The 22,626-nt window shown below is 29.8% G+C and overlaps 13 protein-coding genes across 13 annotated transcripts; 7 read left to right on the top strand and 6 right to left on the bottom strand.

The window, feature by feature from the left end:
- Positions 1–469: 469 nt before the first annotated feature.
- Positions 470–739, top strand: PPL_07733 (uncharacterized protein; the record flags this gene model as incomplete). Its single annotated transcript, XM_020578567.1, has 1 exon — positions 470–739. The coding sequence occupies one exon, from the start codon at positions 470–472 to the stop codon at positions 737–739; it is 270 nt and encodes an 89-aa protein (XP_020431436.1).
- A 932-nt stretch (positions 740–1,671) lies between these two features.
- Positions 1,672–2,963, top strand: PPL_07732 (uncharacterized protein; the record flags this gene model as incomplete). Its single annotated transcript, XM_020578566.1, has 3 exons — positions 1,672–1,694; positions 2,237–2,294; positions 2,361–2,963. 3 exons carry the CDS (start codon positions 1,672–1,674, stop codon positions 2,961–2,963), a joined length of 684 nt encoding a protein of 227 aa, XP_020431435.1.
- Positions 2,964–3,078: 115 nt separating this feature from the next.
- Positions 3,079–3,765, bottom strand: PPL_07731 (uncharacterized protein; the record flags this gene model as incomplete). The annotated part of the gene is made up of 2 exons (XM_020578565.1): positions 3,079–3,094; positions 3,203–3,765. The coding sequence occupies 2 exons, from the start codon at positions 3,763–3,765 to the stop codon at positions 3,079–3,081; spliced, it is 579 nt and encodes a 192-aa protein (XP_020431434.1).
- Positions 3,766–4,276: 511 nt separating this feature from the next.
- PPL_07730 (uncharacterized protein) lies at positions 4,277–4,798 on the top strand (the record flags this gene model as incomplete). Its single annotated transcript, XM_020578564.1, has 2 exons — positions 4,277–4,382; positions 4,650–4,798. 2 exons carry the CDS (start codon positions 4,277–4,279, stop codon positions 4,796–4,798), a joined length of 255 nt encoding a protein of 84 aa, XP_020431433.1.
- A 550-nt stretch (positions 4,799–5,348) lies between these two features.
- On the bottom strand, positions 5,349–6,755 carry PPL_07729 (saposin domain-containing protein; the record flags this gene model as incomplete). Its single annotated transcript, XM_020578563.1, has 4 exons — positions 5,349–5,374; positions 5,402–5,478; positions 6,052–6,572; positions 6,672–6,755. 4 exons carry the CDS (start codon positions 6,753–6,755, stop codon positions 5,349–5,351), a joined length of 708 nt encoding a protein of 235 aa, XP_020431432.1.
- Positions 6,756–7,374: 619 nt separating this feature from the next.
- PPL_07728 (uncharacterized protein) lies at positions 7,375–9,708 on the bottom strand (the record flags this gene model as incomplete). Its single annotated transcript, XM_020578562.1, has 1 exon — positions 7,375–9,708. One exon carries the CDS (start codon positions 9,706–9,708, stop codon positions 7,375–7,377), a length of 2,334 nt encoding a protein of 777 aa, XP_020431431.1.
- A 959-nt stretch (positions 9,709–10,667) lies between these two features.
- PPL_07727 (uncharacterized protein) lies at positions 10,668–11,365 on the top strand (the record flags this gene model as incomplete). The annotated part of the gene is made up of 3 exons (XM_020578561.1): positions 10,668–10,780; positions 10,878–10,897; positions 11,127–11,365. 3 exons carry the CDS (start codon positions 10,668–10,670, stop codon positions 11,363–11,365), a joined length of 372 nt encoding a protein of 123 aa, XP_020431430.1.
- A 229-nt stretch (positions 11,366–11,594) lies between these two features.
- On the bottom strand, positions 11,595–12,588 carry PPL_07726 (BTB/POZ and TLD domain-containing protein; the record flags this gene model as incomplete). The annotated part of the gene is made up of 3 exons (XM_020578560.1): positions 11,595–12,026; positions 12,084–12,351; positions 12,434–12,588. 3 exons carry the CDS (start codon positions 12,586–12,588, stop codon positions 11,595–11,597), a joined length of 855 nt encoding a protein of 284 aa, XP_020431429.1.
- A 412-nt stretch (positions 12,589–13,000) lies between these two features.
- On the top strand, positions 13,001–14,680 carry PPL_07725 (FNIP repeat-containing protein; the record flags this gene model as incomplete). Its single annotated transcript, XM_020578559.1, has 4 exons — positions 13,001–13,051; positions 13,274–13,334; positions 13,429–14,570; positions 14,657–14,680. The coding sequence occupies 4 exons, from the start codon at positions 13,001–13,003 to the stop codon at positions 14,678–14,680; spliced, it is 1,278 nt and encodes a 425-aa protein (XP_020431428.1).
- A 616-nt stretch (positions 14,681–15,296) lies between these two features.
- Positions 15,297–16,126, top strand: PPL_07724 (protein tyrosine phosphatase-like domain-containing protein; the record flags this gene model as incomplete). The annotated part of the gene is made up of 2 exons (XM_020578558.1): positions 15,297–15,706; positions 15,841–16,126. The coding sequence occupies 2 exons, from the start codon at positions 15,297–15,299 to the stop codon at positions 16,124–16,126; spliced, it is 696 nt and encodes a 231-aa protein (XP_020431427.1).
- Positions 16,127–16,240: 114 nt separating this feature from the next.
- Positions 16,241–18,263, bottom strand: PPL_07723 (uncharacterized protein; the record flags this gene model as incomplete). The annotated part of the gene is made up of 4 exons (XM_020578557.1): positions 16,241–17,813; positions 17,925–17,968; positions 18,052–18,107; positions 18,248–18,263. 4 exons carry the CDS (start codon positions 18,261–18,263, stop codon positions 16,241–16,243), a joined length of 1,689 nt encoding a protein of 562 aa, XP_020431426.1.
- A 307-nt stretch (positions 18,264–18,570) lies between these two features.
- Positions 18,571–20,727, bottom strand: PPL_07722 (uncharacterized protein; the record flags this gene model as incomplete). Its single annotated transcript, XM_020578556.1, has 3 exons — positions 18,571–18,997; positions 19,274–19,964; positions 19,992–20,727. 3 exons carry the CDS (start codon positions 20,725–20,727, stop codon positions 18,571–18,573), a joined length of 1,854 nt encoding a protein of 617 aa, XP_020431425.1.
- A 1,028-nt stretch (positions 20,728–21,755) lies between these two features.
- Positions 21,756–22,445, top strand: PPL_07721 (ATP synthase F0 subunit 8; the record flags this gene model as incomplete). Its single annotated transcript, XM_020578555.1, has 2 exons — positions 21,756–22,041; positions 22,204–22,445. 2 exons carry the CDS (start codon positions 21,756–21,758, stop codon positions 22,443–22,445), a joined length of 528 nt encoding a protein of 175 aa, XP_020431424.1.
- Positions 22,446–22,626: the final 181 nt, after the last annotated feature.

Raw genomic sequence — 22,626 nt, 5'->3', positions numbered from 1 at the left:
AACAATACTACTTTCTTGTGAATATTCAAGAAACTGATTCATTAATATCAATATCAATACAAATCAAATGAACTTTATCTTTGATCTGTGCACAAGACGATCTGTTTTTTTAAAAAAACAATTATCTTATGTTCATTCTCTTAAAATGATCTGTTTTGTTTTGATTTTAATATATTTTTTTAAGAAAAAAAAATTTTTAGATCAGATTCGTTGAAATTTTTACATTTTTAAACACTCAAAATTTGTAAACAATGAAATTTACATGAATATTTAAGTCTCTTTAGAGATACTACAACTATAAATACTTTAAAAAATGATTTTATTAATCATTAAAATCTCAAATAATCAAATCAAATCAAATCAAATATTAAAATAAATCTACCAGTAAGTACAGTTAAACATTTAATTCTATTTAAACAAAGTTAAATTAATCATATTTATCAAAATAAATATAGTTTAAAAAGTAAAAATGAATATTGTAAAATCTATCGCTTTAATGTTGGCACTGTTGTTCATGTTGAGCATTGCCACCGCTAGACCATGTTGTGAAAGATGCCCACCTGACAGCGAAAAGTGCCAAGCCAATTGCATTGATTGTGACAGACCAACCACCTTCGCAACAGTTCCACCCTGGCCCGAACCTACTTCCCCTTTTCCTGCCGGTTCAATCTCAACAACGGGAACTAAACCACCTTCTTCTACAAGCACTAGTTCAACCACTGGATCAACCACTCGTTGAACTATCAATTAAATTGCTATCGCTATAATAACTTTAACAACTAAATAAATATTTGTTAAAAAAATAGAAAAAACAAACAACTTTATGTACTTTCAACTTATTTAGTAGAACTGAAAATAGGATGGCTAAATAATTCTAAAAATATAAATAAAAATAAATTTTTTGAACTTAACATTCACACATAATCATATATCACCCCATTCCTAATTAATTTAGTTGAATTCATAGTACACAGTGTTTCATTATATATATATCATATACACTTGAAACAAACGTCGCTATTAAAAATCTCATATTAAATTAACACTAGTGAAATAAATCAAACACACCCACACCACTTTATAATTTCTATTGGCAATTGGTAAAGTGTGTTGTGTGAATGGTGTGTTTGATTTATTAATGCTCATCATAAACATAAACAATTGTTTAATAAATCATTATACAGCAGTATGAAAAACACACAATCATCATATAAAAAAAAAAAATAATCTTTTACATCATATTTATATATATGATGGTTTTTATTTTTGTTTTTTTTAAATTATTGGTATTTAAAACGATGATAAGTTAATTTAGTTGGTAAAATTGTATTGTATACACAATCAATCAATCTGTCAATCAATCAATCTAACAATCAATCATCAATCAATCAATCAACTTAACACCAACTTAATTGACTTTATTTGTTTAAATTTAAAATAGGAAGTACTGGACTAACTTTACATTAATTACAACACACATTTATTATTTTAATAGTTTTTTGTTTTATTTATTTTATTCCAAGATAGTAGTATTAAGAGTAGTAAAATTGAGTGAACGACTGAGAGTTGTATAAATCAATTTTTTTTTAACCCAATCACAAAACAAAACTACCTACAACAAACAAACAAACACCTTACCAACTACAAACTAATACTATAAATCAAAAAATAATGATCTTTGGTATTCAACTACCGTTAGTAAATATCAATCAAATTATACCAGCAAAAATTTCTTTTCATTTTTAAAAAGTAATTACATTCTCTTTTTACTATTTAAATCACCAATAGAATATATAAATGATTTGTTAATCAATGGTTTTGTTTTGTTTGTTTATGTTCAATTCCGAATTCCATTTATCTACAAATTTGTTTATTTCCAACTATAGAAATAGGAGAAGTTTTTTAAAATCAAAATATCAAATATATTTATACATCATATTATATATTTGTGTTTAATCAATATCAATAGCATTATTTTAAAATATCTTGTAAAGATTAATAGATTGATACAAATCATTGAAATCAATTAATAATAATAATATATTGTATTTTCCAAAAACAAATATTATTTATTTATTTAATTATTTTTAATATATATTATAAATATATATAAAGATAAAAAAAAAATCAATATGTTTTCACAAGAATTCATGATATCCATATTGATAATAATAGTCTCTGTAGTAATACTATTGACTCTTTTGTCAATACTATGTTACTTTATAATATTATATAGAAGAGCAAATAATAATTATACGAATCAATCAACTTTCACAATTGTCTCGCCACCTTTGGTAAGTTTTAAGTTTGTTTTGAAATTAAAATATCCATATTAATATTTTTCAATTGTAAAATTATAGACAACAATCACAATTCATCAAGGAAATAATAATATAAATAGTAATAGTAAAAATTCGGATAGATCCATTGGAACAAGAGTTCCAGAGAAATTGGAAATCTATATAATTAGAAAAGATTCGGATGGCTTGGGCTCGGCGTTGGAAGAGAATCTCTCAAAGATTCTCGGTACTAGAGTTACGTGTGGATACCCACCTCCTCAGATGCCACTGCCACCTCCACTGCACCTGACAGCGGAGAAACGCTCACTCATCCTCTATGTAGTGCCAGAGGAATCGTATCACTACAACAACGACGAGGAAGCAGGATATTTCTATTGTTCGGAAACCGATGAATTCAGTCTACTTCAGATTGGCGCAACTTTCAACAATCATCTACTTGGCTACCTGGTGATTCGTAGTACTCGTTCACAGTCGATCATGGTCAGTCAGTATCCTGACTCTGCATGCGAAGATGCATCCATTCGTCTTGGCAACGTTCCACCATTGGTATCCAACCTAAAGATGACACTCACCAAAGATAATTCCATTGAACAAAATGATATATTCGTTTCGAAATCAATTGAAAGACTGAAACAACTTATAACAAAAAGACAATCTGCTTGATAAATAATAATAATATAATAGTAATAATAGTAATAACAATATATAACATTAATAATGTATTAAAAGTGTAAATAAGATATATAACAAACAGTGATAGTTATAAGTAGCTGTAGTGTTATTGTTTAAATAATCTAAATAAATATTTAGATTATATACAAGATAGGAGTAATAAAACAAAAAAAAAAAGGTCATACGATACTTTCTTTTTATGTTTTTTTATATAGATATTTTTGATTTACATATCTTCTTCATCAAAAGATAACATTGATTTAGTTGTTGTTGTCGATGTCGATGTTGATTTCTTTTTGTTTAACTGTTGATCTTTTGGTTTTTGAATTGATTTCTTTACATTATTTACAGTTGATTTAAGTGAATTTGATGATATACCAGATGTTTTCGTTGATGATTTCAATGTCTCTGCTAATGGTTTCTTTATTGGTTTTTGAAAAACAATCTTTCTAGGCTGACCCGATTCCATTGCCAATTGCTCTTCTAGTTGATCTTGTTTTAAACGTCGTTCTAGTTCCTCTTCGTAGGCTTTCCGCTCTTCTTCTTCTTTCAGTCTTTTCTTCTCTATCAGTTTATGTTCGTTATCTTCTTGATCTTTGAGTGCACGTTCGATCGCATCTTTCTCCTCTTGATCTACAATGTCTTTGTCATCATCATCATCAGCCTTTGCCATATAATCTTTGAATTTATCATTGATGTCTACTTCTTTCCCTTTTAGCTTCTCCAAGAATTTAGGTACTACTTTAGTAAACTCTAATTTTCCACCACCTAATCCTTTATTTTTGTCACTCATTATTAATATATTCTTTGTTTGAATTATACTGGCTGTATTTATTTTTTCTGGTAGAATAAAAAAAAAAATTTTAAATTTTTTTTGAAAGTTAACTAATTACTTTGATACAAAAATATGTCAATGCTTATTAAAAAGTATTCAATATAGTTACAACTCTTATAACTATTGAAATAGTCAATGAAATAGTCAATGAAATAAAAATATAACAACCTATGAAATTCAAAAAATAAAAAATAAAAATAAAAGAAAAAGTTGTACATATATAAATCCTTTATCTTTTCTCTAAGTATTTCAGTTAGGCTAGGCACATTTAACATTATATGAATCAAATCTCTAATATTCTTTGTGGATAAATTTATTTGTTTGAAAAAAAAATGTTTCGTTTTTTTTAAAATTTTTTTTTTTTTTTTTAATTTTTATTAATTTTTTTTTTTATGATCAGTGATCAAAATCATTTTTATTACTTTAAAATATAATATCTATATTTATAATATAAAACAATTCATATAAAATGGTATACTCACCTAAAGAGCTCGCAATGAGAATATTGAAGGTTGGAGCCAGAAAAGTCTGGTTAGATCCAACAAAGATGGAAGCAATTCAACAAACAAAAACAAGTAGGTTTCATTATCATCAAAGTAGTTTAGAGAGTTATTCGAATAGATATTATAGATATATTAGATGAAGCAATATAAGAATATAGTTGTTGATTCAATCAATATATTAAACAGTGAATATGATATTCGTAGATAGAATCAAATCATATTGTAGATCTCTACTACAAGCAAAAGCTTCATAGCACTCAATATTAAATAGTTTTTAAATTAATCACTTAGTTTAAGACATTTGTACAGCAGATTCATTAACACTATTTAATCTTATAGGAGAAGGTATCAGAGAATTAATTGCACAAGGAGCTATTAAAAGAAAGTTTACATTAAGAGGAAGTTATAAGTCAGCAAAAGGACCTTTCTTGTTTCCAAAAGAAGATCTTACTTTAATAAAGCAACCATCCGAACCATTATCACAATAAATAAACAAAATAGATACAATATATATATTATAGTAAAAAACAACAAAAAGAATAATCAAATAGCTTTACCATATTTATTTAGAAGTCAATTGTCAGAAACTTATCGATTTTAGATTTAGGAAAACCATGAATAATTAATATTATATCTATTCGATTTTGCAGTAGCTTTTCATGTGGGCAACATGGCAGACTTGCTTTTGTGAAGCATGTTTGTTGATATCTCTAACCTTATCCTTGGTCAAAGAGTGGATAGCCTTTTTATAGATGTGGATGACTGGGGTGATTTCTGAAGATTGGTCGAGTGATCAAAATTCCTTGTCAACCCATGATTCTGCTTCATGTTCAGACTTTCCGTTGATGATAGCGTGCACTACCTTTAAGGCAACCCATTCACAGGCCTTGCATTCAACCTTCCTACCGTGGTGGTGATATCCGATTGGGAAGTGGTGCTTTTCGTTCTTGACATCATCGCCAACGAATTGAATGATGAAATTAGCTTGGAACTTGATTCTGTGATTTCCAAGCTTGATTCTCTAGGGATCTTGAGCGTTCAATGTTGCTTAGCATCCACTTGATCTTTAAAAAAAAATTTTTTTAACTTACTTTCTTTAGTTGGTACAAGCATAAAACTTTGAGTACTGGTTGGACCAAAGTCAATTTTTAAAATGGCTTTAATTAGACTTTCAAAAAATAAATAAAAATTATTAAATCTTATTCTTTGGAGAAAGGAATAAGTGGGTGTAGATAATAACTATCTTATCGATTGTAAAAATTATTAATTATAGATTATTCACTCAACAACTTATAAATAACAGGAACCTAAACAATATCGAAGTTAACTGCAATAAAATACTATTCTGTCTTTGATAAATGCTCTAACTTTTTGATCAAATTTTTATATGTATATATATATATAATAATCTTAAAAAATTAAGGACTCATATTTAATTTTATTTAGTTTAAACTACTTAATTGTTTGTTTTTCTCAGAATAATTTATTATAATTAATAAAATTTCGAATTGAGAAAAAAACAAATAAAGTAATATATTATTAAATTTTTTTTTAATATAAGATAAAGCTAATGATACTAATAATTATTTATAATTGGATAAAGATACAAAGAATTTTTATATTTATTCGATTTTGTAGTATTTTTTAAAAACTACTCATGTTTGTTTTGGTTTGTTTGGAAAAAAAAGATAAAAGTTTAAAGAAATGAATTTAACACATGTGGGCAACATGGCAGACTTGCTTTGGTGAAGCATGCTTGTTGATTTCTCTGACCATATCCTTGATTAAAGAGTGGACAGCCTTTTTACAGATGTGGATGGCTGGGGAGATCTCAAAATGGTCACATTCCTTGTCAACCCATGATTCTGCTTCATGTTCAGACTTTCCGTTGACGATAGCGTGCTCTACCTTTGAGGCAACCCATTCACAGGCCTTGCATTCAACCTTCTTACCGTGGTGGTGATGTCCGATTGGGAAGTGGTGCTTCTCGACACGACCGTTCTTGACACCGTCGAAGTTCTCTTCAGCAACCTTGGGAGTGCAAACTTGGAGTTGAGCACAGACAACATTTGGGTTCTCTTGGTTGATCAACTTGACGATGATTAATGGACCGTAGGATTCAACGATGGTGTTGCATGGTTGTTGCCACTTTGATGGGAGCATATGACAGGCTTTGGTCATTTGGTGTACAATTTGGTAGGTAGTTTCATTCTTCATGACCAATTCCTCAGCATACTTGACTACGTAAGTGCAAACATCACACTTTAAGAAAGAATAAAAAGATAAAGAAAAAGAAAAGAAAAGATATTAATAAATGTAATCAAAACCAGGAATAACTAATTTAATTTATTAATAACTTACTTTGGTGTCCTGGAGTTGTTGGGTGGTGGCGTTGGTGTTGGCAATCAAAGCCAACAAGACAATAGCAGCAATTAAGAATTTCATTGTTTGTTATAAATATATAACTGTTTATTTAAAAGATAAGAATATTTTGATGATTTGTTGTTGATGGCTGGTCAACTATTTATATTGACTGGTAACCAATCCAGAGACTTTATTTTCAAAAAAATTATAATAATTAATTTTATAAATAATTTTCTAAATTGTAAAAAAACAATATTAGTTTTCCTGGTTGTAAACAACAAAAAGAAAATTAAACAGTCCTCAATAAGAGAAATCTTATTTTTCATCAAAAACAAACAAAATTTTGACGACATCAGTATTGATTTAGAAAGGGGTTGTTTAGATGTTGGCTGATTTTCACAAAAAATTAAATTTCATCAAATCTAAACACGTTTGGTCTACACAAAATCAAAAAGTTTCGTATTTTTTAAGCTCTGGTAAATGTGCGCAAAGATTTATTTGTAAAAATCAAAATACTTTTAAAGTTCGCTGGTAATCAAAATTTAAAAAAAAACCAGGAATGTTAATTTTTTAGATCGATTTTTTTTTGCTAGCAAAAATAAATATAATTAAAAAAGAAAAAAAAAAACGTAATAAATATGATAAATATGATATTTATTTTAAATAAATATATTTATTATATTTTGACGAAAATATCTACTCAAGAGGTCGTCAATTTCTGTAAATAGTTACGGCAATTTAAAATTTTACTGCTTTGCTTTGATGATTTCTTCTTTTTGGTGGTTGTGGTGTTACCACTACTGCGCAGTGCCTTTAGGTACTCTGTTATTAATTTCTGGTTGGTTTGAGTGGACACTTTAATGAGTTTATCTAGCTGTTTGTTTGTGAGTGGCTGTTTCAGCCAGTGGTTGATGTAGGAGGCAACAATGTTCAGATGACCATTCGATATTGCATTGGCAGGATCCAATAGGAATCCATCGATAGTTGAGAGCCGTGATACGAATGCTAGTTTTCCCTGGGTGCATGCAGCCTCACACATGTCCTTGATGATCTCTGGTTTCGGAACTTGAAGATGTTGTACCATCAATTCGAAAATGTCAATGAAACCTTTCTCTGCAACGGTGATCCACGATGATTTCGTATGAGTTGCTATCTTTTGTTCAAAAAGATACTCTAGTATCTCAAGCTGTCTACCGTTGGCCGCTGACCACAGATTTACTTTGACCTGAGGAAAGTTCTTGTGAAGTGTAGTCACCACTGTTTTATAGCCAAATTGACATGCCAGTTCCATGATGGTCTTGGCCGACTTTTCATTAATATATTGCAAGAACATCTCGAAATTATCGAGAATTGTTATTATGACACCTTTCTTTTGTAGGATACCGACAATTGTTTTCTCTGCCAACTGTGGGTTGAGCTTGGCCAGCAGCTGAACGGAATCAAGACGACCGCGAACGATTGAGTTGGTAAATGCAATAGGGAATCCACGTTGTTTGTCTACGGTCATCAGCATGGAGACCAACTCGAGGTCTCCGGCAACAGAGCTTCTCTCCAGTGCCAAGTCATGCCACTGACAACCAGGAACAACCTGCAACACTCGCTTCATAATCTCTGCTGAGCCAAAACCAATCACCTGAAGACCATATTGCCAAGGATGATATGGCAAAAGGAATTCAACTAGTTCCAACGTTCCAATTTCCACTGCTGCGCCAAACATGATCGGTAATATTGAGTTGTTGGTCTGTGAGCGTTTCAGTGGCATCTCAATGATGTACTTTATTAGCGGTATACTATTGATTGCAACAATCTTTCGAATGGTATTGTAACTCTGTATTCCCTGTGCATATATATGTAGATTCATCTGGAGTAATGTTATATAGAATATCGCCAACAGTTTGTGCTCGCGTTGCTCCAGCTGGAATCTGTGGACGATCGACTCGGCAGTCTCTTTAGGCACAGTGTCCATGCCGAAACCAATCAATTGATAGATATAAAAGATGATACCGATATGATTCTTTGATGGATGATCAAACTCCACTGCGTACTCTGGCAGTATCAGTAGATCATTGATATAGTGTTCCAGCGCTATCAGCATGACATGTCGCGCGTTGGCATCGACACGGTTACACATTCGCTTGATCAACTCCAAGTCGCCACAAAGATAGAACAGATGTAGATCTACGTTCAGTTCCAACGTCCATTGCTGGTTCATCAGTGTCTCCACACAGTATCGTATCAGCTCAGCATTGCGTGTCTTGTAGAAACTCCGACGATTGGCATGACTGAGATGTTCCCTCTCCAAGCCATGTCGTTGCACCAGATACTTCAACACTTCCAACTGATTCTCCGATACCGATGTATTTAGGGCGTCACCTATCATCGATTTACTAACGGAGGGTAGTAGTCGTTCTAACAATTTCAACTTTTCCAATTGGCCGTGTCGCGCTGCCACCTCGTAGAGCTGCGGTAACAGATACTCTGGATGCTCCGTCAGAATCAAAGACAACGTTGAACCATTGATCTTTGGCGACCTTGTAGCAATCAACACCGATTGCAAATTGAATTGAACGTTATGAGAGTGACGCATCCGGTATTTTAGTAGTTCGTGATAGCCATGTTGAAGCATCCATTCAGCAGACCATATATCGTCGTAATATCTAATAGTATCGACACCAGCAACAATCGTACTTCCCAATTGATTGGAATCATCATTCAGCAATTCAAACTCGCAATTGACCAAACCATATTTTCTTCTATCAATAAATTTTATCTCTCTAAATATATATCTTCTTAAATATATACAATTTAATACTTTTCTTAATAAAGTTATATTTAGACTATTATCATTATTATTACTATCTACAATTATATTATTACTATTTACATTACTATTATTATTTACATTACTATTATATTCATTTTTATTATTATTATCTAAATTCATCTCCAAAGATTGATTAAACTTTGACTTTATATTATCTTTATCTACTTTAGCATTGTTATTGTTGACCTTATTAGATCTACCAAATAACATGAGTTATTGATTATATAAATAAAATATATATTTATTATTCTATATGTTTATATATGTATGTTTATATAGAAAGTGAAATGATTTAAAGAAAGATATAAAAACTAGTTAATAAAACAATAAATAATGCTAAAATTATTGATTGAGATTTTGTAAAATTGGTGTTGTTACCAAGAGTATAAATTATTTAATAGAGTGTGTGATGGATGTGTGACAATAATAGTGTTTGTCTGAAACACAAAAGGTGTAATATATTTGTCAAAATAAACCAAAACCATATAAAAAGTGGTCAAAATATTAACACAAAATTTTTTTAAAACAAATATTACATTTTTTTGTAACAAGCAGATAGATCTTAACAAATAATTTTTGATATTGTTTGTTATTTAATTCGCATCGGACTTGAACTACACTTTAGAATAAATCACAAATACAATAGCAAGTAAAGCAAGCTCCAAAAGAAGGATTGTCATTAGGAACAGTATAACATTGAAACTAACAAACTATCAATCACACTTCATCATGAAGTTATAACTGTTATATTAATGTTGTTGAAAAAAACACTCAACTCTCTTCATTGACTGAAGTAAAAGTAAATCGCGATAAAAATAAATAAATTTCACAAGAGTTGTTTATTGGTGTGATCACCAAGATATCTACGATAAAAGTTAACATATGGGAATGATCAAAATTGAAATGAAGATAGGACGAATATTAAAATTGTTAGTATTTTTTATTTGCATGATGTTGCCTTTTTAAAAGGTTTTATAACTAATGTATTCCCAATAACTATAACTATAAATTTTTGATAAAATTATAAATTCTAATGAAAAGTACAGAGTTTTTAATCTTTGCTTAAAACTTTTCTTTATAAATAATTTACTTTAGAGGTCAAAGCTGTATTCTTTCGATTTTTTTTTCTACAAAATTTTAAATCTCCAGTAGAAGAATATACCTACCACATGTTGCAGTCATTAGAAGAGGATGGTATAAAGATTTTCGAGATCATTGTAAAAAGTGTTCAGAAAAAACATGGCTCTTCTAGTAAAAGTCTGGAATATCTTGGTCAACTAGAGTAAGTAATATAGTTTATTTATTCTTTTAAAAATGAGATATGTTTTCTAATTTTTCTTGAAGATATCCTTTCCATTTATTTTGTCATTTATATATAGAAACCAATGGGGTTGGCAATGTAAGTTAGAATTTAGTTGAAAATTCCTTGTGCTATATATATTAATATATTTATGTTAAAATTGATCAATAATAATAGGATAAACAAAAACTTGGATACAACTTTCAGGAAGGTGGTGATATGTTGTTTGAAGGAGAAAATTATTTGATACAAGACTTCGAATGTTCAATCGAGTTGCATAAGCTATTTGATATATCCATCTTTTATGGATTGCCTATATCTTTGACAGCGCAATCAAAATTGAAGGAGGAGAAACCAGATTTCAGTTTCGCTAAAACCATTTTTGATTATGGTATCAGTGCATGTTGGAACCCAATTATTGAATTGGTAAGAAAACATGATAGATCAATAGATTTATTTAACACCTTTGTTCATGATCATCAAACATGTAAAAACTACGTTATCAACGCAATTGGTGAACCAATAGTCATACCTAAAAAAAAAATTCACAATAAATCCAATAGTTAATCTGTTATTTTATTTCTACATAATTGTTCAAACATCTTCATTTATTATTTAATGAATTTTACCTATCATAACAGTCATAAACATCATTGTTTGTATTGTACCCAATTATCGAATCGTTCTTTACTTTTTAAGAAGAACTTGACTTTTCAGTGAACTTTTAAAAGAAGGTAAAAATATTTTAGCCAAAATCATTGGCAAAGTCTTTTCGATTTATTTATTTGTTTGTCTTTTAAAGTACAGAGTACACTTCATAATCGGTTACCAAGAATGCATAGTCAGCGGCGAATGTAGACTTTCCATTACGAGTGGAATCACCATAGGTGGTTGGGAAATTTTGTAAACTATTCTTATTGGCATTGCAATTGTTACTGATTACCAGATCGTGTCCACTACCAAAGGTTGGTCCGTAGGTGTCGATTCCGGCTACATAGTTGGTGTTTGCACCGTTTGGAATATATTTGGTTGGCTTTACACCATGTTTGTTCACCAAAGTAAAAAGGAAACATTTGTCATCTCCATAGTATTTGTTCTCACTGTGCCACGATTGACTATTGTATCCACCGAAAACATTACCACACGATGATTTTATAATGCTAACAGTGGCACCTTTATAATCACAGTTAGCATGGAATTTGGTAGCATCGAATCCATCTTTAGAAGCCTATATAGAATAGAGGTTAAAAACTATTTCATTCCAAACCTTTTTTATATTACATACTTTAAAGAGTAATTCTGAGATCTTTGAATTACCTAACCATTTGTTAATTATTTCAAAATGTTCAGAATCAATCAAGTCTGATGTTAAAGCTGATGATGGTGGTGATGAAACGGTAGTTTGTGTTGAATTCGAAGAAGAAGTGGATTGTGATTGTGGCAAAACCTTATAAAATTTCAATTCTTTTTCAACCTCATACGCAATCGATTCTGGGTATAGACAGTCACCATCTCTCAAGTAATTCAAAATATATCTGAAATGTTCTCCATCTCTGATGTAATAATTAAAAAAAGTAATATTTTATTAATATTATTATAATTTTAAAAAAATAAAAACAATTCAAATAAACTTACCTATCAATGAAAAAACTATTTGATTTACCAGCCTCTACCTTTCCAGAAATCAAGTTATCAAAGAATGAACCAGCTACTTTGGTCAAAGTTGATTTTGATGTTTGGAATTCTTTTCCACCAACATTTAATGTGATAATTATCTCTTCAGTTGACATTTTTTTTATATATCTTTTTATTGTTTATGATTTATTGTTGATTGATTAATATTTGTAAAATTATTTCATTTTATTCAGATTTCTCATTTACTTACCTCGGGTTCCAAAGATATTCAGAGTTACAAAAAACAGGATGACTTCAAATTATCCATTTTTAATTTGACGTCATCCTGCAAAAAATCAAAACAGGTCGGAAAAAATTACAGGGTTTGATCTTGATTTCAAAATCATATATATATTACTTCAAAAATATTTTCAAATTACAAAAAACCTTTTATTTATTATATTTTAAAACCAGATAAAATGATTCAAAGATTTTTTGGGAAAATCTCACAATAAAATCAAACTTTTTTCTACTTTTAAAAGATATTTTGTGAAAAAGAATATCATTCCTTTTTTATATTTTACAACAATGAATTCCAACGATAATAATAATAATAATTCAAATGTGAATAATATCTTTGTAAATCTATCATATATACTACTGAAAAGGATAATAGATGAATTAAATGATAATATTGATAAAATATTCTTTACATTAGTTTGTAAGAGATGGTTCGACCAAAGAGATTGTTTGATAGCTACCTTCAACACAAAACATTTATATATATCAAAAGTACAACAATGTAATAGTATTTTTTTAAATTCTTATAAATCCAGGTTGATACAATCGATTAATCAAAAGTGTAATGCAACACTATCTATTGGGAATAAAAGTGGTACCCCTGATTATGTTGTTTCTTTAGGTAATGTAGTTAAAATAATTATTTTTTTCCTTATTGTATTGCTTTTTCTAATTACTTTTCTTGATTATCACATTTAACATGTTTCTTTTTTTAGGTGAATTATGTTCTATTGATTCTATTCAATCGAATATCAATACTGTTTCTATTCCGTACAATGATAGAGAGGAAATGGATTATACTACTACTTCTGCTTTATACAAATTGATCACCAATTCAAATGTGACTACTCTAAGACATGTTCAATCGTTATCGATGAAACTACCTGACAATCTGACTTGTATCAGTTTCGATATTCATTTCAATGAACCGTTAACAGCTGGATTCCTGCCAGCTTCTCTGAAGATTTTAAAGTTAGGACCATCGTTTAATCAAGTGTTTGGAATCGGTCAGCTACCCAATACATTGGAGGAATTAGAGCTCAACTACAGGTACAACCAACCCATTCAGCCAGGAGCTTTACCTCCGTCACTCAAGATACTGAAACTCAATCATTTATTTAAACATGAACTAGAGGTTGGATCTTTACCGCCAAAACTCGAGGTTCTCCACTACTCTGGACACGACATTGTCATCAAAGAAACTGGTGTTTTACCTAATACACTATACACACTCACCAATGCCCCGGTATCGTGGATCGCCGCAATCAGACTTCTACCGAATATCAAAGGTTTGAAATTCTATCAGAATGAAAGCGTTCCAATATTCGATCTTGACCAACTTCCACCCAACCTAACCAGGCTATCTATCAACACGGTCAATACAACTTTAAAGTCAAGAATGCCATCCACAATCACACACTTGAATATCTGTTATACCAATTACGATATCGATGAGATATTCCCAGAGAGATCACAATATCACTTTACGAAATTGATTCTCAGTGGTACGAAACAAGACGATATCAGCCATTTGAAAATTCGTGAACTGAAGCTTCGATTCACTGGTGACGACGATGATGATGTTTCACTGAAACTAATTAAGATTCCATTTGGTGTTAAGCTGCTTACTTTAGATTCTTCGCTACGAATCGACGACCCGTCAAGCATACCATCTTCAGTCACCACAATAACAGTTGCCAAGCCGTCTAGCATCAAGAGATTGGATCTTCTGCCAAGCACAGTTAAGGAATTGATTACTTCTGAGCAAGGAATCAATTTATTAAAAGAAATCATTCCAAGCTCAATCGAAAAACTAATCGTATCAGGATCACTGACCAACATACCGAATACATACAAAGTTAATCACACACTAATACGACTCAGTAGAGATATAATAATCGACATTCGAAAACTAGATGAACAATACTTTCTTATTTTCAATAGTCGGGTTGTAACGATGACCAATAATTTAAATGAATTATTTGAACAGTTGAGGTGGTGACATTTAAACTTATATAAGACTCTTTTACACCTAAAACCAACAAACTTTGCTTTGATGGTTGCAACAACGAAAAAAAAATAATAATTAAATAACAAGTATTCCGAAATGGATAAATCCCTATAAATTAAACATATTTTTCAATACACAAACAAATATGTATCCAATAGAAATATTAAAATAAAAGTATTGATTGTGTGTTTGTCTGAAACACAAAATGGTTAACTATTTTGATAAAAACAATATTTATAAATGGTGGTTTAAATAAAACCAATTTAGATTGTTTTTTTTTTGTTTTTTAAAAAAGTAGATAGTTTAGATCTATGATCAAAAAAATAATATTATTAATATATTATTTGTTTGAGATTTATTAAACCCCTAAATCAATATAAATGTATATAAATGTTGAAGATATTTTTAAAATAATTAAAAATCAATTTATTTAGTTTTTTTTTTTTTTTTGGAAAAAAATCAAATTAAGTTTCTGAAGGTGCAATAACATGACCCCCTTATCTTTATTGTCGTTTTTTTTTATTCTGTTTTTTAAAAATATATATCTTTAGATTTAGATAAAATAGAAAAAGAATGAATCTTAGCAAGATATATTTGATTACTTATAATCTCATACAATTTGCAGGATGGTCTTATATCTTGTTGTTGTTGGTACAGCATGCCCACCAGGCCAATTGGAGTAGCGCTGCATTCGAGGGTGTCTGGGAGAAAGTCGGTACTCTCGTTACCTACTTCCAGTTTGCCGCTTGCAATGAAGTGTTGCACTCTGTCTTTGGTCTCGTAAGAACACCGGCCTCCACCACCTTTGTCCAAGTGTTCTCAAGAGTTGCCTGTGTCACTCTTGCCCTCTTTGTACCAACCATTCACAACACCTGGGTACTCACTTTGATGTTATTCAGCTGGTCCATCACCGAAGTCATTCGTTATCTTTTCTACGCACTCTCCTTGATTGATTCCGTTCCCTATGTACTCGGTTGGCTAAGGTAAATAATCATTAATCAAACATTAACAACAGCAACAACACAAAACAACAACATATAGATCGAATCAACGACTAACATAATATTTTTAACATTTAACATATTACCAACAACACCAATCCAATTCTGTTATTTAGATATACTTTATTCATTGTTTTATATCCAAGTGGTGTTACTGGTGAGACTGGTACTATCATTTACTCATTGCCATACGTCGAAGAGAAGCAATTGTTCTATATGACAATGCCAAACTCTATCAACTTTTCATTCAATACCAAATACGTTTTGATTGGTTCTTTGATATTCTACGTTGTTGGTTTGCCATGGTTGTACACTTATATGCTCGGTCAGCGTAAACGTTTCATTCAAACCGGTGGTGGTAAACAACAATCATCATCTTCCACTCAAAAGAAGACTCAATAAAATAAATAAAATAATTAGATTTAATTTATATTGTTTTTATGTGTTTTATTTTATTTTATTAATTAACTTATTTTATTATCTTTATTTTTCTTATTTATTTATTTATTTATTTTCTTATTTTTTAATTAATCTTGGAACCATACATAATTCACAGGATTTATCTTTTTCTTCATTGATTTTCTCGCAACATGCACACTTCCATTTACCATCGGGAAGTGACTCTGTTTCTTTGGTGTCAGATAGTGTATCGATCGGTGATTTACCGGTTGCACTGGCATTAAATACGAAACCTCCAGTGGTAGATGATGGTGCCGGTGTTGCACTGGCATTAAATACGAATCCACCACCACCACTCGATGGTGCTGGTGTCTCACTCTTTTTATTCTCGGTATCGGATGATGATGATGTTCCAAACTTGATAGCTGAAGAACCAGATGGTGTTCCAAACTTAATTCCACCAAAGTCAGTGTTTCCACCACCAAGTTTGATTCCACTAGAATCGGTTGTTCCAAACTTGATTCCACCACCACCACCGCCTGAGGATGATGAGGAGTCAGTTGTTCCAAATTTGATTCCACCACCACCGCTAGAGGAGTCGGTAGTTGTTCCAAATTTAATTCCAGAGGTTTCAGTCGAACCAAAGTTTACTTTAAAGTCAGTACCACCCGATTTCATTCCGGAGAATAGACCAGACGACGATGTTGAAGAGGCGCTGTTCGATGCTGCTGGAACGGTGATGGGTTTGTTTGGTTTGGGAACCATACACAAAATACATGTTTTGGCATCAGGTTCATTCTCAGTTTCACAGCATGCACACTTCCATTTCTCGACTTTTGGAACAAGTCTTGGAACCATACACAAAACACAGGTCTTGGCAGTAACTTCATTTTCTGTTTCACAACATGCACATTTCCATTTTTCTGAAGTAGAGGAAGAAGTTGATGATGATGATGAACTTGTAGATGGCTTCAAACTGTTTGTTGATAATAAAGAGCTGCTAGCAGTTGAAGATGTTGGATTAAATACGAATCCAGCAGTGGTATTAGAGGTGGAAGTTGAATCTGTTGTTGTTGTTGTTGTTGGTGCTGATGAACCTGTTAATGGTGAAAATACAAATCCTGAACCACTATTACTCTTATTGCTATTTAATGGAGGGAATAATGTTGCAGAGGTAGTCGAAGTAGAGTTATTATTATTACCATTTAATGATGGGAATAATGATGAAGTCGAAATATTGCTGCTGCTGCTACTACTATTGCTATTGTTGTTGTTATTTAATGGTGGGAATAAAGTAGAGGTTGAAGTACTGGTAGATGATAGTGTTGGTGAGGTTGTTGATGACGATTTTACGGGTGGGAAAAGTGATGAAATAGATGTCTCTTGTGTATTGTTGCTGCTGTTATTCTTGTTGTTTTCGTTTTGTTGTTTAAAGTTTTCAAAGAGTGAGCTTGTTGTTGTTGTGGATGACGATGTCGAGCCACCAAATAAACTTGATGAGTTGGTGCTGAACATTCCCGATGTGATGACTGGTGGTGTGCTAAAGTTAAATGAGATCGCTGCAAATGGATTGGTTGATTCTGCAGCAGCTGCTGAGGCTGCAGGTGGTGAATTGGTGGATGTCGATGTCGATGTCTTTTTCTCGTCTGGTTGTTGTACTGGTTTATTCTTTGGTTTCAATTTAAAAATCCTATAGAGTAGTAGTCAAATCAAAAGCAAGCAAGCAAGCAAGCAAACAATGCAATTCATTAGTTTTGTTTTAATAATATCCTATTATTATAACTGTTTTGTCTTTACTTACTTTCTCTTTGCCATCTCCTCGGGTGATGCTCTTTCAAATGAACCCTTTAACACAAACAAAATTAGTACCAACAAACTAACTAGATCGAATTTCGATATTAAATATATATATATAGTACTATACTTACATCAAACTTTGGTTCTGGACCAGATTCGTTATCATCATCATCCTCTCTGAATTCATCTTTAATTATTTGTTTTGTGTTGACTCTCTTTTTCCTTCCATGACCTGTTTTTCATTCATAAACATAGTAGTAGGTAGTTTTTTTTTGTTAGTTTAAAGAGTGTTTATGTATTGTAACATTAGCTATTTTTCAGACATACTACTATCGTCAGACATATTTTGTTATTTTTCTTTCAAACTAATTAATAAAAGACTAAATAAAACAATAAAAAGTATAACTAACTAAATAAATAAATAAAATGAATACAATTAAAAACAATTAAAAAAAAAAAAAGTTGATTATTTTAAGATCGACAGTTTCTTTGTGAGAATCAAACCAAACACACACATATAAAAATTTTTCGGAAAGTATAACAATTTTTTTTTTTTTATTCAAAAAAATGGTTTCTTTGATTTTTTTTTTATTTATTTATTTTGTTGATAATTGATTTTATTGCTTTATGTGCAAACAGAGAACATCTCATTAATTAAAAAATTGATCATCATCATCATCATTGTCATCACCATCAGATTCGAAATAATCAGAGGAATCTTCATCAGAACTACATTCAAAATAGTTATCGTTGAATTTTAAAACATGTTGTTTGGTTCTTGTTAAGGTTATCTCTGTTGATTCTTGTATGACTTGATACTCCTTTTTGTTGGTATCTTGAAGTTTGGCAGCTTGTTCACTGATCTCTTTCGGATCGAGTGTATAGTTATTGATACCCTTGACGATGTTGTCTAGCTTCTCAAATACGAATTCATATTTCAATATTTGTGGATGCTCAAGATAGAGACCAGTAAACAAGTGAATGTAGCCTGGATATCTGGTGTTGTCGAATCGACGTTTTCTAATCAGACGGTAGTTGGCACGGAATGAAGCACGAACGATTGGATTCTCCATTTGTCTGGCTTTGTAGTTCTCCTTGTTTTGGATCAGCGCCATGTGGATGCGATCGCCTGCCAACTGCCGCTGTGACGCCGAAACGAAAAAGTCGGTAACCACCGACTTCAAATGATTGTCATAGTTGGTCAGTAAGTTGTCCGATGACCAATTGGTCCAAGGACAATTCCAATGGATTCTCTTGAATCTACGTCCGTTTGGAAAGAGACCAGAGATATCGATAGCGTTCAGACCAACCAGGGTTTCTACACCCAGTTTATTCAGTTGTTCCATCTTATACTGAATTTTTTCCGACTGTAACGGCGCCATCGATAGATCAGAGGTAGTAAGAGAGTTGGCAAGCGATGGATGTGTTGATTTGTGTTTGTTGATCAAAGCCATCGTGAACGAGAAATCACCATCACCAACAATCAATCTTGATTTACATTTTTGATTCTTAAATACCGATAAGTATTTATTATCATTTGTTAACTCTCCACAAAGCAATGAGAACAATCTTGATTCCGATTTCAATGACGATTCTTTTAAAACTGTGAATATTTCATACAATTGTTCACTATCAACGTTGGTATTGTTCTTAAAGATATTTGTTATTATCTTTCTTGTTTTGATTTGATCATATTGTTTGGTTGATAATTTGATTTGAGAAAGAAAATCATTGTCGATATTAATGTTGATTCTATTGTTCGGTCTGAGAATTAAAAGTGATCCTTGACATTCAACAAGTAATAACAAAGATTCACCAATTTGATTCATTGATAATATCTCTGACTCCATTAGATTATCAAATATTATTCTATTGTCAATGTCTTTATCATCTAATGATATGATTTGTAGTTCATTTGGTTGATTGGTTCCTGTTAATACTAAATATTCATTTGATAATAGAATAGATTGAATATTTTCATTATTACAATCTCTATCAGCTAGATGATTCCAGCCTTTTTCAATATTAAATAATGAGAAAGATTCTTTAAATTCAAATAATATAGAATTACTATTATATGATTTAATTGATTTAAATGACTGATCAATTGAAACAATACTTGAACTATTATCATTGATATTCCATAATGTCATTTTTGATTGATCTTGGTGGATGATAAAAACAATTCCACTTTCAGAGTTACAAGATGAATTGACATCATAAATACCATCTAAAATTTCAATTTTTTTGTTTGTTCTATATTCTCTTTCTTCTTTGTTGAATTTAACTAAATAGACATGGTTGTTGTTGAACTCAATGAGGTTGTATTCATGTTTAGATTTGATAACAATGATTTTGTTTATATTCGATTTAGAATATATGATATTATTTGTATTTAAATCATAAATACAATAGCATTTCGAAATATTATCTTCATTTTGATAATGAATTAACAATCTATCTTCAATTAGTGATTCTATGTTTATGATTCTACAATTAGTCAATTGATTTAAATGATAAGCAACTTCTACTCTTTCTTTTTGTTGATTATTATTAATATTGTATTTATAGATTTCATTATTTTTATTGATAATGTAGAATGAAGATGATGAATGTTTGCAAGATTCAATTAAATGAGTAATTTCATATCTTCCATATTGTTGAATGTATCTTTTATTTTGAATAATGTCATATTTTACCAAGATATTGCCATATGCATAAAAGATAAAAGAAGGTGTAGCATTGGTTTCTTTGAGAATAACTAAAGGATTATCAATCCTTATCTTATTTAATATTTTATATTCCATTGAATAAGAATATATTTTTAACAAAACTTTAGGAGTTTTATCAAAAATAATAAATATTTATAATAATTAAATATTAACTCTTTCTATTTAAATAATTTTTATATCCATATAATATAATATTAATATATTAATTTCTATTGAGATAAAAATATCACCTCATAATATTAAAGATTTTTTTTTGTGGTTAAAAATTTGGATTATCTATCTGAAGTATCTAAGTAAAATAAAATTTCAGAAACTAGTTCAACCCTAAAAATATCATAGGATATCATCGTCATATTTTCAAAAAAATACTGTTCAAATTTTTATCATAAATATTAATTAATTATGCAATTCAATCTCAAAATTATTATTTTTGTCAAATCTATTTTTCAAAGTCAGTACAAGTAGAATTTTTTATTAATATTCTTTAGAAAAAGAGGAAAAATTATTTTATTCAAGTTATATCTATTCAACTCATATCTATTCAACTCAAATAGTATACTTTATCCATATTGTTTTTATATTTATCATCAACCATAGAGATATTAAGAAATTTGTCTGATTTGTAATATATCTTTTTACTAAACAAAAGTTCGATAATCTTTAAAAACGAAACAATAATAATTGGTATAAAGAAAATAAATTTTATTAAATAAAAATTCTTTTTTTTTTGAGAATAATTCATCTAGAAAAATTTAAATTAAATAAGAATTCATTGGTCCAAGTTTCATCTATTATTTGATTTTAAAAAGACAACTAAGAAAGATGGATATTTAGGAGGAATGCCAGCAGGTGAACCTTACTTAATGTTAGGATTCATTTGTACTCTTTTATACTTTTATGTATTAGTATTATTCCCATTCATTTATATAATTGAATATAAAATAATTAAAGCTTTACAAAATACAAAATAATAGTATTATAATATTTATAATAAATAGGTGCAGCGCTTGCTGTATTTTTTATAATTGAAAACATAGTTATAAGGTGATAAAGTTTTATGAAAGTTTTATAAAAAACTTTAAAATAATAAAAAAAGAAAAAAGATGCCACAATTAGATAGTTTAATTTTTTTTAATGAAATGTATCATTTAATAGTAGGATTTGGATTATTCTACGTATTATTTTTAAGATACATTATTACCAAATTAGCATATATATTAAAAACAAGAGAAAAATTTTTAAATAAAAAGTTTTCTCAAATGATAAATAAAGGAATATTTTTAGAGGAGTTAAATAAAATGAAAAAACTTTATTTAAATGTAAATTATTCCTCAAAATTAATAAATCATACAACTGGAAATATCAAAAAAGAAATAGGAAAAGTAATAAGTAAGTTAAAAGAAATCTAAGAAATGAATAAATTAAAATTTGGATTTTATTTATTATTAATTTTAATTTTTGATATTGCAAAAGAAGAGATTGCATTAAATGAAGAAATTGTAATCATCATAAGTTTTCTTATTAGTATTACTTTAATTTATAATTTAATAGAAAACAGTATAGATGAAACTTTAAAAGCGCGTTCTGCAGAATATTTAGTTTTATTTGAAAAAATTAGTAATTTAAATATTAAATTATTACAAAATTTAAAAAATATGATTGTCTATTTAATTCAAGCACAGGAAATGATTAAAAGAAAATTACTAATGGGATTAAAAAGAAGTCAAATCTGGACTAAATTATTAAAAAATGATTTAAAATTAAAATTAAAAAAATATAACCTCATAATATGAAAAAAAACTTTTTAAAGATTAGGTAAGATAAAAATATCGTTTGTGGCGTTTTAAATTGAAATTTGTTCAATTTGTGGAAACTGCTTTACTCTGCAATACGATTCGTAGTCAGCAAACATGGAATTAAACAATTAATAATAATGATTTTTTTTGGAGCTGTATCACTTCAATGGCTGGTACG

The sequence above is a fragment of the Heterostelium album genome (genome assembly GCF_000004825.1).
Source record: "Heterostelium album PN500 unplaced genomic scaffold PPL_scaffold8, whole genome shotgun sequence".
NCBI classification, from domain to species: domain Eukaryota; phylum Evosea; class Eumycetozoa; order Acytosteliales; family Acytosteliaceae; genus Heterostelium; species Heterostelium album.
Note: the sequence above shows the minus strand (reverse complement) of the source record. Positions and strands in the feature narration are given on the sequence as shown.